At 41.4% G+C, this 23,128-nt stretch overlaps 1 protein-coding gene across 3 annotated transcripts in view; it reads left to right on the forward strand.

The window, feature by feature from the left end:
- Window positions 1-23,128, forward strand: part of PIEZO2 (piezo type mechanosensitive ion channel component 2) — a 1,085,167-nt gene that overhangs the window by 1,030,891 nt on the left and 31,148 nt on the right. For all 3 annotated transcript variants that reach the window (XM_069216450.1, XM_069216468.1, XM_069216460.1), the window contains 3 exons: window positions 4,084-4,256; window positions 12,324-12,452; window positions 15,464-15,543. In XM_069216450.1, coding sequence (XP_069072551.1) covers window positions 4,084-4,256; window positions 12,324-12,452; window positions 15,464-15,543 — 382 coding nt within the window. The remainder of the gene's footprint in view (window positions 1-4,083; window positions 4,257-12,323; window positions 12,453-15,463; window positions 15,544-23,128) is intronic.

Genomic DNA, 23,128 nt, shown 5'->3' on the forward strand with positions numbered 1-23,128 from the left:
CTGTACAATGTATTCTGCCTGGCTCAGGTCAAATACGTGAGAGGCGATTACCTTTAACTTGTTGATGCAGAACTAGGCACTCTTGATGCAGCAAAGAAAATAATTCACCAAACGAGAAATACATTTCTCTATTCCTTGTAGAAATTCAGAAATGTAGCTTTCCAGAAGGCCTAGAGGAAATACCAGAAATGGGTTGTAATTTGCCAGATCCCAAAGAATTGTCTAAAATTTAGAGGCATGGGCTACACCTCTGGAAGGATTGTATAGATACCCTTGTTCATGACTCACGAAACATGCAACTGTCTAAATAGGTTTTATTCAACAGTGCAGGCAAGAAGGTTATGTACCATTTTACAAACATATTGTACCATTTTACAAACATATTGTGCTTCCTAGACCAACTAAGTCATCACTCATCAGCTTCCTAGGCGCCATCAGCAAAGACGGGGTGTTGCAGGGTCATCCCCAAACTTTTTGCCTCCTTCCTCCTATTTTACCTGACCTGTTTCTGTTAGCTTTTGAACTCTGAGCACTTTACCACTGCTAACCAGTGCTAAAGTGCATATGCTCTCTGTGTAAATTGTACTGTTAATCGGTTTATCCATGATTGGCATATTTGATTTGCTAGTAAGTCCCTAGTAAAGTGCACTAGACGTGCTCAGGGCCTGTAGATCAAATGCTACTAGTAGGTCTGCAGCACTGATTGTGCCACTCACATAAGTAGCACTGTAATCATGTCTCAGACCTGCCACTGCAGTGTCTGTGTGTGCAGTTTTAAACTGTAAATTCGACTTGGCAAGTGTACCTACTTGCCAGGCCTAACCCTTCCCTTTTCCTACACACCCCTAAGGTAGGCCCTAGGTAACCCTATGGACAGGGTGCAGTGTATGGTTAAGGTAGGGCACATAGGCCCTCATTCTGACCTTGGCGGGCGGCGGAGGCCGCCCGCCAAAGTCCCGCCGTCAGGTTACCGTTCCGCGGTCGAAAGACCGCGGCGGTAATTCTGACTTTCCCGCTGGGCTGGCGGGCGGTCTCCTTCAGACCGCCAGCCAGCCCAGCGGGAAAGAGGCTTCCACGATGAAGCCGGCTCGGAATCGAGCCGGCGGAGTGGAAGCTGTGCGACGGGTGCAGTTGCACCCGTCGCGTATTTCACTGTCTGCGCAGCAGACAGTGAAATACATGTAGGGGCCCTCTTACGGGGGCCCCTGCAATGCCCATGCCAGTGGCATGGGCACTGCAGGGGCCCCCAGGGGCCCCGCGACCCCCCCTACCGCCATCCGGATCTCGGCGGTCCGACCGCCGGGATCTGGATGGCGGTAGGGGGGGTCGGAATCCCCGCGGCGGTGCAGCAAGCTGCGCCGCCGCGGAGGATTCAATGGGGCCGCGGTACACTGGCGGGACCCCGCCAGTGGTGCCGGTCCGACCGCGGCTTTACCGCCGCGGTCGGAATCCCCATTGGAGCACCGCCGGCTTGTCGGCGGTGCTCCCGCGGTCCTCCGCCCTGGCGGTCAAAGACCGCCAGGGTCAGAATGAGGGCCATAGTATTGTGTTTTATATGTCCTGACAGTGAAATACTGCCAAATTCGGTTTTCACTGTTGCAAGGCCTATCTCTCTCATAGGTTAATCTGGAGACTGCCTTTAAACATGAGTAAAGCGTAGCTTCCCTTTGGGAGCAGATAGACGTGGAGTTTGGGACCTCTGAATTCACAATTTAAAAATACATATTTTAATAAAGTTGGTTTTGAGGTTGTGTGTTTGAAAATGCCAGTTTTAGAAAGTGGACATTTTCTTGATTGAACCATTTTTGTGACTCTGCCTGTTTGTAGATTCCCTGTCTGACAGTTGGGCTGTTGGCACCTCTCTCCAGACAGTGACACAAAAGGGGGTAGGGGTGTAGCCTGCATATTCTGATGAGCCATCTGTGCTAGGAGAAAGGGGAGGAGTGGTCACTCGCACCTGCAAGAGCTGTGCCTGCCCTCACACAATGCAGACTCCAACCCTCTGGTGTGTGTCTGAGGCCTTGACTGGGCAAGGCAGGATTTCACAATCAAGTGAGACTTTCCTTTGAAGTAAGCCTACTTCAAAGGCCAAAATGGGTATAAGAAGAGGACCCAAAACCACAGACTTTAGACACTTTTTGGGTTAGACAGACACTTCTGACAAGAAACCTACTGGTGAAGAATCCCTGAACCAGACCTGCCAAGAGGAACTGCCTGGCTGCCCAAAGGAATCACCTGAACTGCTTTTCTGACAAGGACTGCTGCCTTGCTGTTGCCCTGCTGCCTTGCTGCTCTCTGGCTGTGCTGAGAAGTGCTCTCGAAGGGCTTGGATAGAGCTTGCCTCCTGTTCCCTGAAGTCTCAGGACCAAAAAGACTTCACTCCTGCAACTGGACTCCTTGTGCGGCGAAAATTTGACGCACAGCCTGCTAAAAATGACACAAAGCCTGCCCCGCGGTGAGAAATTCACCGCACGCCGAACAGGAACTATGCAGCCCAACTTCGCAAGGAGAAGATTGATGCAGCGCCTGCGTTGCGACCGGAACTTCGGCGTAAGGCCCACCGGATCGACGCACAGCCGACCGGAGATGATGCAGCCTGACTTCCAGAGAGGAATCGACGCAGCGCCTGCCGTGCGGGAGAAATTTCCACGCAATGCCCACTGGATCGACGCAGTGCTTGTGACTTCGCTTCGCAAGCCCAGGATTCCACGCACAGTCACCGGGCCGCCAGAAAACCTTGCAACCCGAAGAGGAACCAAGTCCGCGTGCCGGAAATCGAAGCAAAGTCTCCCCCTGCGTGGAAAATAACTACGCAAGTCGGTGTGCGCAGGGGCGAAACCCGACGCACACCTCTCCGTTTTCCACGCATCGCATCCTCTGCGGTCCCTTGCGGAGCTTTTCAACCCAAACCAGGTACTTTGTGCTTGCAAGAGAACTTTATTGTTTTTAAGAGACATTCATTTGTTTTGCAAAGACTTAAGACACCTTATATCACTTTTACAGTGATATCTCAACATATACTTATTGCATTTTAATCGTTTTAACCTGCATCTTATCAGATAAATATTATATATTTTTCTAAACACTGTGTGGTGTATTTTTGTGATGCCATATGGTGTTATTGTATGATTTATTGCACAAATACTTTACACATTCCCTTCTAAGTTAAGCCTGACTGCTCAGTGCCAGGGTACCAGAGGGTGGGCACAGGATAATTTGGATTGTGTGTGACTTACCCTGACTAGAGTAAGGGTCCTTGTTTGGACAGGGGGTAACCGGACTGCCAACCAAAGACCCCATTTATAACACAGGGCATTCCTGTTTCCCACTCAATGGAACTCTTTAATACCTTGTCTGCGAGGCAAACATAAGCCACTCACCACCATGGAAAAATACATTCAGGACGCATTTGTTTGATTAGAGCTTCTCTAACACTGTATTTCTTTCCCTCATCTTTGTAGCACACATGTCTATGTGCATGGGTGAGTTACAGATGACCAATAATAATTACTTGTGTTTTGCAGAGCCCAAAGGAATCAAATATATGTAACACTCATGTGCATTTTCACTCATACCATGGATGCCCTAAATCGGATGTCCTACCCACAAATCAATTAGGCATGTATTTGTGGTAACGCTGGAGCACCACCACAATCTTTGGTTAACTTGTGCCAATAGCTCTACTGTTTACAACCATAACCCATAGTTCCTTTCACCCAATATAGCAAAAAAGATTTATTGCTCAAAGAACCCACTTTTTTATTAGTTCGCGTTTACTCAACATCAAACCTCTGCTCTCACTCACATTTATATTGCAGAATTCGCCCTTATTCTATGCAAGTTAAATTTAATTATGTGTTGCCTCCTTAAATTCACATGTTCAGGTATAAGTCCCATTGTTGGTAATTCCCCGCACTTCAACTTCTAATAAATATTTCCATTTGTGTAATTTCACCTGCTCACTGATTTCACTCACTTGTCTGTTTAAAGGCGAAAACGGCTTCAGCACTTACATTGTGGGGAGTTCATCAGAAAACTGTCCAGCTAATTATTAAAGTCATATTTTTCTCCTTGTAATTGCAGCCTGCCTTGCAGTTTCTGGAAGCATATGGGAAGGAAGACATCACAGTAGCAGAACTTGAAGGCAACTCAAATTCTTTGTGGACTATCAGCCCTCCCAGCCGAATAAAGATGATAGAAGGACTCCAGAACATGGATTATGAATTCTCACTTGTTATTTTTTGGAGTATTCAGAGGTATGGTTTCATTTTTATTTTGTTAATTTTGGCATCATTAAATCAGCACAGAAAAAGTAAACAACATGTTCCTTCTAGGCAGGCATCAGTATAATTCCAAGCCTTGAATTGAACTTCCACCTTCTCTCCAGTGGTTATTGTGTAGTGTTAGCGTGTGGGGAACTCCATGCCAATTGTGCACATATCAAAAAGTCTCGCAGTGTAGCAATTCAACTTGCTGTGCAGCGCTGCATGACAGGGAAAGGGCAGGAATGTGCTGTATTTAAAATAATACAGTGCATTCCTGTCTTTTCCAAGTGCTGGCACACAATGTGCTGCCTAACTCCAAAGCAGACACTCTTGCACTGTGGTCCAAGGGTGTCTGCATTGTAAGCCTTCCTGCACAAAAACAATCCCCTGAGGCATTTTTCTCTTTTTATGTGTGCTGCAAAATGCAGCACACATAGAAAGAGGAAAAAACGAGGAGAAATAAAAATGTTCTCCTTGTTACACCTCACCTGGGGAGACTTAGCTGTTTTGGCGCATTCGCAGGTCTACCTCTAGTAAATCTGGGAATGTGTTCAAAATTCTTGGGTGTTGTGTGAGAACATCCACACATCACCCATGGAATTCCTCCCTAGGGCAGAGTAATGCAACACAGCAATTTGCACTGTGTTGCATTAATCTGGATTCAAAAATCCACTCAGGGCTGCACAAGGTGGCCTTGCGTGGCTTGATAAATTGCACTTACGGGTTGCGTTGCACTTGCAACCCATTGCGCAGTGCAAAAGCAACACAACCTGTACATAAACCTGCCCCTTATTTTCTCCCTACAGAAACATATTTCATCACTAACAAAAAGACAAATACATTGATGAATGTGAAGTGCCTGGGCACTGCTGTATCAACTGAACATACTTATTAGCAGTGTAATTCTTGTATCTGTCTTTGTATAACACTAACTCCACAAAGACTGCTCTGTAAGGAGACCCTGTCCATCTACCAAAACAAATTGCCTTGACCAAATGAATAGATATGAGGCAGCAGCATTGCTCATAGTTCAGAGTATACCCCTACTGATTACCTCCTGCAAATCATTGTTGATTCCAGAAGTAAATTGAGAAGCAACTCATGGCTAACCCTGGGGCCGAATTGAGATAATATGTTTCCATAGATAAAACCACAACTGGAATTTAACTCTTTAAACTTAGGACTACTTTCCAGTCTGGAAAATAATTACTGTTGTGTTGATCATAGCACTCTCTAACCTTTTAAGTGGTCAGTTCTGTGTTGGTGGCTTTATCAATGCCGGCGTAGTGGACAGGGAAGTCCCTGTCCAACCAAGAGTACAGGATCAGAACTTTTGGCCTGCATGACAGGCACTTGTCTTCAGTAACTGCGACCTTCCGCACCGGGTGCAGAAGGATGCTCGGTCACAGCAGTTGCAGCCTTTGGGCCATGTCTTTGGTAAGGGTGCAGTTGCAGACTCTGAGCTGATTGGGGGGTTCACTGATGGGAGATATTCTGCTTCTTAGGTCAGACAGTGGCACCACCGGTCAATCAATCCCATGGCAGGATTCGAGAAAACACATTGGGCTTTGCTAGTGAAATCCTTGAGGCAGTTCACAATGGGAACTGCTCAGGAGATATGGTACCTCACACAACAGATATCTTCACTCATTCCTGACTTCAGTGTCAAAGGTTGTGCTGAGGTTCACAGCACCAGCTGCCAAAGAGGCAGTGGGACCTCTCACAAGATGGGTAACTCCTGGCATCGCCCTCTCTGTCAGTTACCTCTTGTCATTCTTCAGGCTGGTGACATGCTGGGCATCTCCTCTTTAATAGCCTTTCCTCCTGCAGACACTCTCAGCTGGAAGGAAGGTTTCTAGACACTAGGTAGACGGTCCCCTCCTCCAGCAACTAGTTCTGAGTTAAGTGATGTCCCCTATCTTCTGGAAGACTCACTCTTATGTAAATATGTAGCAGTGCTTTCAGTACTCTGCAGGACACTATTTTCCATGGTCATGAAGAACTTTGAACTGGAACCAAGTAGGGTTGTTTGGATCCCTCTTTTATACTCATTTCTTGATTGGGGAAGTGGATCTACTGTCTAAGGTCTCAGAATCAATATGGATTAGTTCTCTGGCAAAAGTAAATTTTCAGTTTTTTTATCGTAGACTCAAACTCTGTGCACGTTGACAGCTCTCAGAGCAGGTAGCAATGATGCTGGATTCCAGAGGGTGCATCCAAAACAATTGCAAGCAAAGCTGAGATATCTGCAACCAGCTGTCATCTGCCTTTATCAAATAGGAAGCTTTAACAGACAAGTGACAGACCCTGTCTAGAAACTTCCTTATCATGAACAACAAATACTGCTGTCCTACTTCACACCCATAGCATTCACCAAACGGCAAGGCCCAGGAAGAACTATTCAGTAGTCCTCTGATAACAAGGACCTGATTGAAGTGCTGAGGGTAACCATGTCTCCATCCTCCCTCTCTTCAGTGTCTGGGTTTCCACCCTGTATCCACAGGGGTGCAGTCAATACACTTCCACTGTCTGTGGAAGCTGTTTCTGTCCTCTATAGCGTGTCAGGCTAAGCCACATCCATCCGAGAAGGGTCCACTCATCACAGTACTCAAACTTTCACCACATACAGAGCCCCATTACCACACAAGTGCTGCACATGCAGTCTACAAGCATGTGGAATGTCAGTACAAAGTTCTGAGGTTCACCTAATAGCAGCACCTTTAACAAGAGGGGTCAGTATACAGTGGTCTACATTGAAACAGGAGAAGGATAACATCACAATAATCATTCACTAAAAGTTGGGAGTAAGTTGCCATCACCGCTTAATGTGACTTATCTAGAGCATGGACAGTAATGTTATTTCAGCACTGAGGACACAATAAGGCATACCCCTTCTGGTCACAGAACAGATTTGCACCAATGGATAGGTCTAGACGTCTGCGCACACACTAAATTAGCATGAAGGCAGTGCCAAACAAAAGTACCAATTTCACATGCATGCAAGTACTCAAGGGAGTGGCACTTGTCCATTTACCACATCAAGGTCTAAATACGGGGTTTAGGAAAAAAAAAACGAATTTGACTCCAAAGTGGGGGACGGGTTAGTACATGAGATCATAGAATAATAACAGCTGCTTCCTGGTGTATGCTTTCTCATTTTAACTCTGGTGTCTGGCACAGAATTGAGGATCTGTTCTTGCATGCAGAAAGGTTTGCACTAAGAGATTAGTATGTGATCCAGTAGGTTATAGAGACTATGCAGATTTGCCAGGTAAACCAACGTAGGTCCATCAAGGTAGATGTGATGTGATTGAGTATCTAATTTTGCTTGAAAAGGATAGTGGCTGCATTTAGGATGCTTTTCAAGAGTGCAAGTCTGCGGTAAGGTAGTTCAGCCAAAAAGAGCATGTTATCTGTCTAGATGATGCAAGCATCTCTAGATGTGAGATGCAGTAGCTTTCATGAATTTTAACAAGCTAAAGTATTTTTTTAATTACAATTGTAGTCCTTATTTATATAAAGCTTTTTAACCCATGTATGTAACCACTGAAGTGTATGGTGAATTGTTTTATTTATTTTATGATGATGAAATAATATTTTGATCTGTCAACAAGCTTTGAAACATTGAGGTCAGTCAAAAAAAAGCATGTCATCTGGCTAGATGTGAGTTGCAATAGCTTGAATGGAGGATTAGAAGTCATGTTCCATTAGGTGTCCTCTAGATGTGAGGGGCCATAGCTTTGATGGAGGTGGGAATCCATTAGATGTGACTTTGATTTGCAAGTTAGGGAGGTTGATAGCATGACTGTGAGTAATACTTGTGATGTGGTTCCCAGTGTACTGGTACAGTTGATATAAAATATGATGGTGATTTTGAATCATTCCAGGTTCACGTGGGCGAGTCGTACATCACTGAATGTTAGAGTTAATGGTGATCCTCTGCATTTGAATACATTCAGACATGACAGTGATGAGCTACAGTTAGATGTTCGTCATCCATTTCTGGATGAGGCAGAGGCAGAACTTAAGGCTGTGGATGTTATTGCTCAACAAGATTTTAAAATGTAGTTGGAGGTTTTCATTGCACTGGTGTATGTTAATGAGCATCAACATCAGCATCACATCTAATGCATTCATGTAGACTTTGAAGGTATCTATGGATTGAATAGATCCTAACACAACTCCACATGCATATGACTGCTGATGTAAATTTGACGGTCTGAATTAAAAACACTGATGCTAATTGTTTTGGTGAAAAATACAATGAGAATTCCTATTTTCTGCCTACCGTGACTTTGTTATGATTGCCACAAAGATAGTGTGGTTTCTCTTTTTATTGTCTTACTTTCTGAAGATATTATGTATTAAGTCTGATGATCTTAGTCTAAGATGATTAAACATCTTTGAATATATTACACATCCATATTCCTGATGGAATATGTCTATTTATAGGAGAAGACATCAGGAGAAAATGGCACATTACTTACCCAACCATGATTTTGATTATCACTTTATGTGTGGGCATGTAATAATTTGTTGTCCAGAAATATTTATAGTCCAATGTATTACAGGTGGAAGAAGTGTTTTTAGGTTGTAATCAGAGTCATAGAGATATATCAATGTAAAACTTACAGGTAGATACAAGCCCTTCAAAAGTATAGAGTAAAGGTTTACAGGTGCAAAATCTGGGTCTTTCTTAGTACAAGTATACAAAAAGCATTACATGGAATTTCTGCTCAAATCCACTTTAGTGGTTTTGTAAACCTGTAAAAGGTGCCTGCTGCAAAACACTTGCAGCATGTAATTTGTACCTTCATATCTGTGCACTTGTACAAGGTAGAGCAATTAGGATAGCCAGTTGCCAGAATTTTGGCAAATCTTTGCACAATCTCTTTGTTGGCGCTACTTATATATTTTTAGTGATGTGTGAATTGGTAAGTGAATTGTTTGTTTTAATATGAACATGTAGTATACTTGAGAACTTGATTTTACTTGAGGATATTACAACCATGCATAAGGATTTTTTGCTGTTTTATTCAGGTAGGTATTCTGGTGGATATGAGCAGCACCAAGTATTTTCTCTACGACACAGTCCAATCCATGCACTACCTGATCTGATGGGTTATGACCTAGTCTTTTTTCTGAGTCAAGTACCAGGTCCCAGTAGACTATATAGAAACATCCAACATAAGCCCACACAATCGGTGCACCAACAGCACACCAATCCTCTGTACCTAGCCAGACACTGGCCAAATTTCATCAAAATTAGTTGACATTATGATGATATTATAATGGCTGTGCCTAAGGGATTAGGAACTCCCCATACAGACAGGGAATTACAAGTTACGGGTGGCGATTATTTTTCATCATGACTTGAAGGTCTTCTTGATTTCTGTCATAAATAGCTCATAATCTGAAGTTTTATCATTTACACTGACACCCACAGTGGCCCTCTCGGTCGTCGGTGTTCTGGTTTATTACCCACATGGGCTTACAACTAATATTTGTTACGAGTTTGAACAACAAATTTAACTGCGTACATTTAAATCTTTTAGACTAATGGTATTAGGAGATTTTAATATTAAAGTATACAAGACTATCACAGTTCATACTAATAGTCTTATTGACTTGTGTAAGATTCATAATATATGCTAATTGATTGATTCTCCTCCACACAGGGCTGTAACTTGTTTAAACTTGTTAATGATGAATTTGTATCACAAGTTAAGTGCAAACTAACCAGCTGGTCAGATCGCTGTCAGATTACGTCCAGGCTAACACTGACAGGAGGCTCACACATTTGCAGTTCCTCTACCAACAGCATTACTGTCTAAAGCCATAATTACTGTCTAAAGCCATAATTAGTATTCTTTATGTGTTGCTAAATAGGGAAGCCCCCATGGCTAGGAGAACGTCTGGAGACAGCTGTTGAAAATACTAATCTCTGGATTTCTAGTGTAGTTAGGAAAAATGCAACACTTAGAAACGTAACCCTGGCCAGGAAAATGCCTTCACGCCTGTTGCAGTTGGCAGCATCAGCTAATAGGCCTACAAAGTTTAGAGAGCACCTGGCGTAAAGATTGCTACCAGAACGGAGATGCAGCTAGAGAGTAAGTACTGTAAACCGCACATTTAGAGTTGTACGCTGCCCATAGTCTATCTAGAAAAATAATACTTGTGACTTGATTCAAATGGTGAAAGAAGTGTGTTATCCAATAGTGAGAAGTAATTTTTATGAGGCATTATTTTCCTGTTTGTATTAACGATTGAAAAGATGTATACAGAGTTCAATGCAAATGTTACACTTAGTCTTGCAGATAGTATATAAGGAGTCTAGAGATTCTATAAATTATGACCCCAATCAGCCCCTACTCATGAAATTCCTTTTGTTGTTTGATACTGCAATAGCTCTTTCTTATTGAAAGAATTTGTGATAACCCCCTGCCTAAAACAAAAAGCATCTGCGGATGTCTTCATATTAAGCAACTACAGCCCAATATTGCTACTATGCTTTATTGAAACAAACAGCATTTTTTAAGAAGGACAGGTGGGATTTCATACCTACCATTGCACTGAGGTACCATTAGTATCTGTGATGTATCATCTGTGACTGACACAAGATAAGTACAGTGACTAAGAACACTAGGACGCCAACCCATCATATTTGTTTTTTAATCCTGCCCTCCGCTAGTGAAAATTGTGTGCTCTTGGATACTCAAATTTTTTATATATTTTTAGTCTTCATTTTATTACAGCTTTATGTAGAACTTCAAATAAAACGCTGTTAGTATATGATAAGAAAACAGGATTGTAAACAAACAATCATTTGATCTTACCCATGGGGGAGAAAACACTCAACCTTATAGTCCACTCACTTAAATGTGGTGTATTGAGAAAGTTATGGACCTTGAAACGAAGCGTACTGTACTGTGATGTTGGTCTCCTTCCTCACACATTGTTTGATGATGGTCAATTCATGACCTTCCTATGCCTTTGTCCCCTTATTTGCAATTATGTGATAGAGGTACGAGAGCCACTGAAGGCACTAGACAAGCTTCACCTAGATAGCTGGTGCTTTCTCAGCTTGAGAGTCCCTTGAATCCTCATGCCTGAGCAAACCAAACCTTCATGTGGCTTCGGTCTGCCACTCATGCCCTAACCTCATGTGCTAAGAATTAAAGACAAAGGCTCCCATTACGAGTGTGACGGTCACTAGACTCAACAGACTCACAGATGGTGGTCAGACCGCCGGCAATGTGGTGGTCCGAGCACCAAATTTTAATTCTGGCAGTCGGGCCATGGTGGGACCGCCAGCACCGCCAGGATCAGGGATCCCGGCATTCTGGCAGTTGTGGCGGTCCTAATCCTCTAGGGTATCGCTGCCCTGTGGATTACGACCTCATTCTCTGCCAACCTTTTCATGGCAGTAGCACTCCCATGAAAAGGCTGGCGAGAATGGGTGCAGGGGGCACCCATGGCCCCTGTGTAAGCAACACAGGGTGCACATGACAACTAACTTGTTCCTTGGTTCACAAATGATATTATCATCAGGGCAGGGGGAGGCATCAATCTTTTAAAGTTAGTGTTTGAAAACAATCACTTTTAATAAATGTCTCAGTGATATATTCTGGTGTATTAAGGTGAAATGTTTCTGCCTTTAACTGTTTTGATTTGAGAAGATGTTTTAGCATATTTTTAAATGTTTGTTGCAGAATGTCTTTAAACAATGAACGTGTTCCTAAAAATATGCCACCATCCCTTCATTTTTTTTTCTTTACTTCAGTTCGTGGTAAACAAACGCTTGTCCCTTTGTTTAACATTTTTCTGAATGTAAGTGAAACATAAACAGAGCTGCTGTTCATTGGGGCCCCATGTAAAGGCCAGAAGGGTATCAGGCCCCCACCATACAAAGAGTTTCCCTGACCTAGAGCAACATCATTTCTTGCAGTCGCTCTGCCCAGGTTGCGTTCCCATTGATTTTCTGTACATCTTTCATTGCTTGCATTTTCATTTGACTGCAAACACTATAACACACTTTTCTTTACTTTCATTTAATAGAAATCTCAGTCTTGGTGCAAAAGCAGAAATAACATTTGACAAGTACACAGTTAACCTGAAAGACGAGACTAGACTGGAACTTGCATCAATGATGTCTGCTAACACATCAACAGAGAAAACACCGAGCGTGTAAGAAATCTTCATCAGTAAAAGTCTTTAATACTAAAAGTTTAATTTGGGACCGTGTGCAATAATGTGGGGATTTTGTTTTAGAAATATAACATGTATTTGTTTAATTACTTTCAAATTGTCAGTATAATTCTGGGACTATGACTAAGAGTGTCTCTAAAATTATCTTCAAAGTTACATTGGGTGACGTTTTTCCATTATTAACTGTATTGGGGCGTAGCTTAGGGCACAATATTTATGTCAGGTAATACTCTGATTAAACCTTTCTCTGAATAAAATATTCTGCTGGCAGTATATGCCTAAGTTCCTGGACGTTTGCATCGGTGCAATGCCATCTCTCATTGACATTTGCACCAACTGAACAGTGTAAACGTTGTACGGTCATCAGAATGCAGAAAATAAAATCAGGCTATTAGTTAAATTGTGAGAGAACATCATTTGCACCAACAGCACCAGGGCAAAACACAACAGTTTGCACCACTGTAAAACTGTACAGCACCCCGAGGCCCATTGAAAGCAAAAGGAGCCTCTTTTTAACGCCTGCAATTAGCAGGCGTTAAAAAATGCTGAGAACAATGGCATGAAGGAATCTTATAGATTCCTTTGCTCCATTTTTTACGGCCTCCCTAGTGCCAGAATGACCCCCTTGCATACATTATGCCTGGTGCAGGCATAATGTGGTGCAAGGGGTTACAAAGTGACGCAATGCAAGCATTGCGCCACTTTGTAAATATGGTCCAGCGTTTTTGCCCTTCCAGTGCCATGTTAGCGTAAAAACAGTGATGCTAATGTGGCGTTGGAATGGCACTAGGTCACCATAATTCTGGGCCTAAGTGTTTTAAGGATAACATGGCATTATTGTTGATTCATTTCATCTCTAAAAACTTTGAATGGCAAATTAGAATGTTACTTTCAGTGTGGCTTCCAAGTTGATCAGTATCTGCTAAGAACTGGAAAGGAAGGGCATACAGCTCAACACAAACATAAAATCTAGTTTGATGCAGAGATCATCTCCGGAGTAGCTGGCAACCAAATCACGGTCCAAAGGAGCATTTTGGTATGTTTGCAGTGGAGGTCTTCCTGAATTTCTGCTAACTGCTTAAACTCCCTAAAAATACACCAGCCAGCAAATACAATGGATCAGTTGTTTGGATTTTATAGCACAGTGGTTCCCAAATATTTTAGACCCACGGCTCCCTTGACCTATTGGCCGCAGTTCTCCTTTATGTTATATTTTTTGGGGTGGGTGGGGGTGATGTAAGACCAGCCTTGGGAGTGCTTCCATGTTTCTCCCTGAAAATAATTGGGATGAAGCCAACAAAGGTATTACAATCATAGATGTAACAAAATAAATATATAATATGTGTTTAATGAAAAGCTTTATTTGCTCAAGTGGTGCCTTTCGTATGATCTGATACATACGTCACATGCTTCTCTGGAGACTGTGGGCAGAACCCTGGACTCAAGAACAATAAAGAATTGGCCAAAGCAAGTCAATCTGGTATGCAGTCTCTAGACATATTTTAAAGAAGTCTCTGCACTGCTCTAGATCAGAGATGAATCAGTGGAATTTAATGTACATCCCTTCCCCCTTATGTGGGAAGTGTGGCTTTATAAATTTGAGTTTAACTAAATACACTGAGCAACAATTTAGAATGGATTTTAAGTGGTTAGCCAAGGACTGGAACCAGATGACCTCTGTGACATGGAGTTTCAGAATTATTTTTCATAGGCTGTCCAATAAAGGCTGTAATTACACCACTTCAATAAATTTCAGCCAAAACAAAAAACAAAAATTGTAGCACGTTGCAAGTTTTCATGTTAAGTTGTTCTTCAAATTTTTGATGTAACCTCTACCTTCTGGAATAAATATACTTAACATTTCTAATTTGGTTTGTCAGTTTATCATGAAATAAATACTGAACAAGTGCCAAACTGGTTCCCAAAACTGGGTTTGCGGCACCCCCGGTTAGTTTTGATGGCGCACCAGGGTGCTGCGATGCACAGATTGGGAACCACTGATATAGCCCTTGCTCTCAAATCATTGAACTGACCGCTGGTCCAATAATCAATCAAGTTCAAAGGACTTGCCATGATGCACAAGGCAATCTAATAATAAGGCTCTTGTTGGTAGAAAAAGATCTCATTTAATCAGCCGTACTAAGCCATGTGCTCTGAGACATTGTGCCAAAATTAAAATAAATCCTTTTCTACTGTGCATTCTTTTTCAGTACAGATGACAACATAGTAGCTGTCATTGCACATGAAAAAAGAAGACCATCCTCTATATTCTCACAAAACAATCTCATTATTGCCATAATGAGACATTATTTGCTACAGTTTCAGCTAAGAGCTTCTCACTTTCATAGCAGGAACATTACTCCCTGTGGCATAGTCTGTGCTTACCAAAACACCATAGCATGGTGGAATTAGATTGTTATAATAACAAAAAGTAAACAAAAAACCTTAAGTATAAACACAAGATAAAAAGTCAAAGGCAATCTCGAACTTAATTTCACCTTGGCACTAATTTCATTACTATTGGTAATATTATAAAATACAAATGCCTTTACCATTAATTACTTATTAATATTTATATAAATAGATAATACCTTTAATATTCATTATAACTATACATTTATTGTTAGCGTATTGTCTGTATTTTATTATTTAATGATAAGAATAAGATGTCTTTAGTTTTAGATTAAATAATTTTAGATACTAATATAGCTGCTAGACATTGTTTTGTAATAGGCTAACTAAATGTATGCAGTTGCAATGATCTCCTAAGCAATACATATGTTCTAGTGTCTTGGAGACCGATATAGGGATGTTTCAGTGCTGTGTGCTGAGGAGCTACCATTTCCCACTGTTATTTTACTATTTCAATTTACTCTGTAAAATAATGGAAAGTACAAATACGTATCTGTTTTAGACAGAGTGCAATTTTGCTTGAGTCTGTGTAACTGGGATTGAAATATCTAAATGAAAATGTATATTTGTTTCTTCAGGGTCCTGGAACAAATCTTTCCATGGTACATCAAAGCACCCAGTGATACTACTACAAAATCTGTAAGACAGTTGCTGAAAAGTAAGTATATTCCATAAAGCTGGTTTAGGCTTGATCTCATTTTATAACATTACAAAATCTTTCATGAAAACATCCAATATTTGGCTTGCTGGCTGAACAATTTTCAGTTGTGGATATCAGTTCTTACTAGAACCCCTGTGCACATTAGTGGATGTGCACATTTAATTTTCCACATATTACAAAAAAGCAGTATGTGTAATTGGCTGGGGTCAGTAGTCACTTAAAAGGGGTAAATACTTTAAAAAAGTTACTACAAATTGAGGTGAAAATAACAGAACATTATAGTAATCACCAGCTCATCTGTTGTGTGCATCTCCTCGTCCTCCTACTCATATGTGTGGGTCCCTCGTCTCACATCTGGGCTGCCCAGCTGACTACCTTCAAAATGGTGCCACTACATTCCAGATGTGTAATGATGCTTGCACGTGCCTACCAAATGAAGTGAACAACAACATTTGCCATGTTACAGTGCCTTTTATTCGTCCTGCAAGACCTATTGGCTTTGCCAATGCTTTCTATTTTGTGACTCTGAAAAAACATTTACTTCTACATTTGGCATTAGTAAATCCGGGATGATTTCCTCACGTGGGGGGAAGAGAGTAATTCAAAGTTACTGACCGCAATTGTATCAACTGTTTCCCTCAGTTGTGCTTGGTCCCCCATACAGGTGACCTTCAATCTGGGGACTAAGGGCTATATGTACGAACACATTTTCCCATAGACACAGAATGGGCAAAACTGCTTGCTTCATCTGGCCCTTAGTCCCCTTTTTACTACATGATTCTCATGACAGCAAAGGGGAGGAGTCCAAAACTGACTCAGGGGAGGTGCTGTATGTTAGAATCTCAGAACTTGGCAAAACACAACAATAATACTCTTAATTAAATACTACACATACAAAGACACATACATCTAACATTTCAGTGGGGTTAAAAGTTAGGAATCTCTCCTAAGGGATCTAACGGAATAACAACAGTTCAAATCAAAATTAAAAATCCATCCTAGGGAGTAGCTGACCCTACAAACCCAGCCTGGTTACATTATCTGTGATATAGCAACAGTGTGTGAGCCTTTAGGCCTCAGGTTTGTCAAGATGATCACAAATAGGGCCCATTACCTTTAACAATAACATTTCTCCATTAGGAACACAAAGCTATCGGTTTGAAGATTAACATGTGGCTCTCCATTATAGCTGAGCCAGGTTTTAGCCAGAGTAAAGTCATGATATTTACACAATGTCTCCCTAAAAGACATGATGCGTGCAGCCAGACCTAAAAAGATGGAAAAGGCTGATGTGGCATCAGTCTTGCTAATTATATGCCTTAAAACAACTCCAAAATTCAGATTATACTAATGAAGTTTAGAATCTACAACCCACAATCTCAATGTCACGTTCAAGTTTGCCAAGAAGCTCTGGATTATTAAGCACGTGCTGTTGATCTTTAATGAGTTTGTGCTTATTTCTGCTTTTCTTTATTTTTTCCTGGTATCCAAGAGTAACAGCTGCCGGTGGCCTTTCACTTAAGTACCCATGCCCTATTGAGGCACTTATCACACTTCTCCCACATTACCCCGCACCCGAAGTGGGGCACATGGTGATCTCATCAGTCCTCCCAGCTCCTCTGCTCACCTCACCTTATGGTGGTGGGTGCAGGAATTGGCTTCTTCCACTTTCTTGCCTGAGCCTTCTCTTTTTCCTGGGCTGTGGGGCATAGGGAGATGGTGGATCATGCTCCTCGTACCCTACTGAAATAGCCAGGCTTGTTATGCCCAGAGGCTCCCTGAGACAGGAAGTTATTTTCTTCACTGATTATCCTTCCTGTAAATGGGAGGTATATAAAAACAGCATTTTTAGTGGGAGCCTACTTAAAAAAGATTCATCTCTGCAGCACCAAACTGTGCTGGAGATTTTACAAGCTAGCAGGCGCCCCCAAGATTAAGGATAACTGAAGCAAGCAGAAAACACCAGGTCTCAGCATCTAATGTAAAATACAATCTTGGACAATTTCTCAGTTTTTTAAAGTGATTTCCTGTAGGGAGGCTGCCTCAGGAAAATTATGAGTATGAGTACTTCGAGGCTGTATTGGACACAATTTTTTGAAAATATTTCTTCAGCTCCTCACTGCCTTTGGTACCAATGTCCACTCCTACTGGCAACAGCAGCTCTCTGTAAGTTTTTGGGGCACATTCTCCTGCCCAGCACTGATAATCTCCTGACCCAGGACTCTTCAGCTCCGCAGCAGCACCCACAGGTCCTACAGAAAAGACCATACTCAATGCCTGCACTCCTCAGTCACCAACATACCCTCTTGCACAACAACTGTGCACAACAAACAGGTTTCACAGTGTCCACTTCTCTAGACTACATAGCAGGTCCAGTCACAGCAGGATTCCATAGTGCCCCTTCAGGTCTACCCTGTATAGCATTCAGTGAAAATTCCAAAATGGCAATCCTCTCTAAAAACAGAGTACATCATTTTTGTAGTCTTGTCTTCATCTACAAAGAACTAGTGTTTTACCTCCTAACCTTGATAGGGACCTACTACTTGAAAGCAGACAAAGAAGTTTGCTCTTTCCTTATTGTTAAAAGAGGGAGTTTCCTATACCCTATCTAACAAGGAATTGCTGCTCATTAGTTAAGGAATTTCAACTGTAGCTTATCCTTGGCCTGGAGGTGGGGCACAGTAATTACTGTGTTCAATCAGGAAGCTGAAGGGTAGCTCAAAGGGTAAATATAATTTGATTTTGTAGCTGAAGGATTTACTAGTTGAAGCAGTTTTGGGCTGGATTTATCAGGGGATTAGTATTAACAACATATTTACATTAATGTTGACCCAGAAATGTTAGTAATAGACCTCTTAGGGTCCAAGGAGTATATTAAATAGTAAAAGACATAGTAGGAACTCTTGTTTTGTTTCTTTACACTGGTGAACTCTCCTGGATAGTATTCCTTTTATATTCAAATTTACTTTAGAACTTTTGTACATGGCCTTAATATTATCAACAACAGAATATTCATTTTTTGCAATGTACATTGTTAAATGTCTTCTCTGCATCTAAACCTATTAGTGAATGATGTGCCATATTGGAGTTTATCAAATGTATTAAATCTCAAACTTATCTTAAGTTGTTACTGCCTTACCTGACTTTGATGTTTTCCTGTTTGGGCGATGGCTTTTAAGTGGATACTTATTTTACTTAATCTGTTGTCCCATATTTTTATCTGTGTTTCCCTATTACAATTTGTTAGAGATTGGTTTGCAGTTGAAACAGTTTTGGTGGTTTTTATTTGGGTTGGCAAGCCAGTGACATATGATGCATGCATTCCTGAAATTCTTTGTCTCATATGCATGGGTTATAAAATTAACAAGGGTAGGGGTTATTTTTAATTTGAAATGTCTAAAGAAATTCTGATTTTAACCCCTCAAATGTGCTACTACTTCTTTTCATTGGTAGAAGCATATTCCTGAAAACTACCCATAAATTAGTACCTTTTCATGTGTTCCAAAACATTCAGTTGCCTTAGAATAACAACTCACCATCTGTGGTAGTGAATATACTCACATTAAAATCCTCTTGTAAGTAAATCATTGTCTAAATGTGAATCCAGATTATGTGATCAGCCAAGATGAGTAACGTGCTAAAAAGATATTTCTGCATGTTAGCTGACCATGCAGAAACAGGTTTGTGAATCATGCCATGTATATTAGTGCAGTATCCCATACTTTATCTGGTCAGTGCTAATCTGTTCTTAGATACACTTACTACCCAAGTCTATTACTTATTTGAACATGTGAAACTATTACCAAGATGCTACTAAAAGGTACCACCCTACCACGCAAAATAAAGTTATACTACATATGGAGCGTTAACACTGAAAGTGGATTCAACCAGATTTACAAAGTGCAACTAAGGACAATTATCAGACACTAAATAGTGCTGGCTGACAGAACAAGTAAAAAGAAAGCATTACTCTTACCCTCTTACCTGAGTCTTGATAAGTGGAGCATTACGACCTCAGCATGCCGAAGAGAGATCCAAGAAGAAGAACTAGGGTTGTACTTACTGAGCTGTCCAACACCTGAAGTGGCATGCCACCAAAGCTGCTGGGTGGCAGAGCAGAACAACTCCAGAGGTCTCCATGAGTGACGGGGCTCTGATGAAGACCAAGAAGGTCAAAACTTCAAATACTGTCTTGGATGACCCAGAGGCTGAACGAGTGTCAGGCCTCAGTGATGCTGCAGATTCCCAGGGACAGCAGTGTTTGACAGAGTTCCACCTTTGACGTCAGCCACTCCTGTGAACAGTTACAATGCTGCCGCCTTTCTCAAACCACCACCACCATTCAACACTTCCAAAAGGAAAAATATTGGCAACAGATGGACTGCATGGATAAAGACATTTTAAGATTCCATACATGCACTTGAAGAGACTAAAAGGAAGATTATTAAATATCTCAAAATTCTTGCTCGTGATGGTTTGAAAGAAATGATAAAGAAAATACCAAGCACTGATGAAGAAGTCACATACCTTCAGATTAAGAATCTCAAATTTAATCCAGTACCAACCGTTGATTATGAACAATATGTTTTCAGTCAAGAACATCAAAGAGTTGGCAAAACAACTGATGAATTCATGGAAAGACTCAACATACTTATCAAACCTTTTAAGTTCAATAATTATAAAGGTGCAGAAACCATGCGGCTTACAGTGATTGATGGATGCTTGTACGATTCATTCACACGACGAATGCTGAGATAAACTCTTAGGGGCATATTTACAAGAAAGTGGACACCTTTCTTGCCTTGTCTCTACCCCACCTAAGGACACCATGATTGCAACATATTTACAATGCGGCACACCATGGCATTTGTTAGGACAATAGCTTCAACATTTTTGACACTATTCTAGTGCTTTGTTACACTAGCGTCAAAAATGTTGACGCTAGTGCAGCAAAGCACAGGAAGGCCCATTGATTACAATGGATGTGTCATTTTACTGCCTGCTCTGAGCAGGTGTTGACAATGATGGAAAAAATGGCGCAGTGAAATGTTGTAAATTTCACTATGCCATTTTTTCAGGCCTACCTGGTCAGAATGTCCCCCCTTGCATACATTATGCCTAGTGCAGGCATAATGTGGCACAAGGGTTTACAAATGGGCCCAATGCAAGCATTCCGTCTCTATGAGAAAGGCCCCCTTAAGGCCTCCTTAGCATAACATAAATGTTGCTAGGGTGACACAAGATGGTGCTAGGCGATTGTAAATATGCCCCTAGATCTGGAGCAAGGGTTGAAGCTGCCAGACCTGAGGGACGTGCTGAGAGACAAGCTGCTGACATGGAGGCTAGAGGTGCCTAGAGCGCGTCAGTCATGAGAGTGAAAAGTAATTTGAAACAGAAGAGTGAAGTACACAAAGTGATGTCTACTCATAAAAAGAAATTGTGCTTTAGGTGTGGATTTGCATTTCAACACGAAGGAAGGTGTCCTACCATTGGTCAGGTATGCAAAGGGTGTGGTAAAGAGAACCATTTTGTGGTGATGTGCAGCAGGAAGGAAAAAGTACGTGCGTCACAATGTGAAGACAAAATGAACCCCGGAAAGTTCCAGAAGGAACATTCAACTCATGTCCACAAGGCCAAATGGTGACATCAGTTGAGGTAAATAGGTATTAAACAAAGTCGATCATCATCTAAATCATTGTCAAACAGTTCTTCAGCCTCAAAAATAAGTGAAATTGAAGAAACTGATTGTGCCATGTGATTGCTTACTTCAGAAAAACATGCGCTTGTTGGACTGGTCACTTGCGAAGAGAAAAGTCAGTCAAAGAAAAGTCGACATGTCAAAATAACAAAATCATACAAACACTGTTCAAAGCTCACATTGAAAATAAATGGCTGTTCAATACCTTTCATTATTGATAGTGGTACTTTGATAAATATAATCCCCGAAGAAAATTACAATGAACTGTCTCTGTTTCTGCGGCTTATGCCGTCAAACTGTAAAGTGTACACTTGGGCTACATCGACACCCCTGAAAAGAAAAGGTTTAGTTATGGTAACACTGAAACAAAAGGAAAGAAAAGTACAAGAATGGATCCATGTGCTTCAAGGTACAGTGGTCAGTGCCTGCTTGCTCAGTTTCAACGCTGCTGCTGACATGGGACTGATTTCAGTGAATTGCAACATGAATGCTCATCATGAAATAGTAAGTAATTTCTCTTCGCTGTTTCATGGCTTAGGAAAGCTAAAGACTATGAAAGTATAACTGCATATTAATAAGGAGGTCCATCTTGCTCAGAGACATAGACAGGTTGCTGTTCATTTACAAGAAGCAGCTGAAAAAGAACTTGAATCATTACTTAAGCATGACATTATTGAACGTTCCACTGGTCCATTGCCATGGGTTTCACCCATAGTTATAGTGCCTAAGAAGAACCTTCAAGGAGCTGCAAGCATATGCGCTGACATGCACAGCATAGTGGACATCCAAATGTCAGACAACACGTCTCAAACAGAACATACTTACTCATAGCCTGAAAAGGAAAGTTTGGCCATAGTATGGGCCTGTGAACATTTTCATGTACTCCTATATGGAAAGCCTTTTACGCTGGAGACTGATCATCAAGCTTTACTGACCATCTTTGGCAGTCCAAAAGCCAAAATGCCTTCTCAAATTGAACCATGGGCACTACAGTTGCAAGAGTACGATTATACAATTGTGCATTAAGCAGGAAAGGATCAAAATCCTGCTGACTACTTTTTGAGATTTCAGTCATAGAACAAACATGTTTGATCTATCAGTAATGATGGTGAATATCAATAGTGCAAAAATGTTAAACATGAATTGTCCATAACTCAGGAAGGAATTATACTATGAGGATTCTGATTCCAGAGAGCATATGACAAAAGGTGATAGAAGTAGCTCACGAAGGACATTGTGGAATTGTTGGTACAAAGAGAGCTCTCTGAAACCTAGTTTGGTATCCATACCTACATGAAATAGTTGAAATAGAACTCAAAGCCTGTCACATATGCAACTGCCTGTCACCCAGAGTCACTCAACATACTCTGAACATGTCAGAACTCCCTAAACATGGACGAGAATAACCATCAATTTATTTGGTACACTGGACATTGGACATCATTAAATGGTGTACGTAGATGAATATTCACGTTTTCATTTGGTCAAAAATCTCTTATCCATGACACATGAGCGGTAATCAGACAACTTGATGGCATCTTTGCAACATGGGGCTTACCAGCCATTGTGAAATCTGACAATGGTCCTTCCTTCAACAGCAAAGAATGTAAAGAATTTCTGGAGCATCTGAACATAATGTTTCAAAAGATCACACCCTTACGGCCACAGGCCGACAGAGTTGTTGAGCATTTTACGCGTACTCTAAAGAAAGCAGTGTAGCGTGCAACTCTTGAGAAGCTCAGTCTAGAACCAGTACTGAACTCTACTCTCTTGCTTATTGTTCAACAACCCATTCAAATGACCACAGGTGAAAGTTCTGTGTCTTTGATGTTCAGGAGAGCAATGGCAACAAAGATACCCCAGTGGAACACAGAATGAAATAGT

The sequence above is a fragment of the Pleurodeles waltl genome, chromosome 2_1, assembly GCF_031143425.1.
Source record: "Pleurodeles waltl isolate 20211129_DDA chromosome 2_1, aPleWal1.hap1.20221129, whole genome shotgun sequence".
Lineage (NCBI taxonomy): Eukaryota > Metazoa > Chordata > Amphibia > Caudata > Salamandridae > Pleurodeles > Pleurodeles waltl.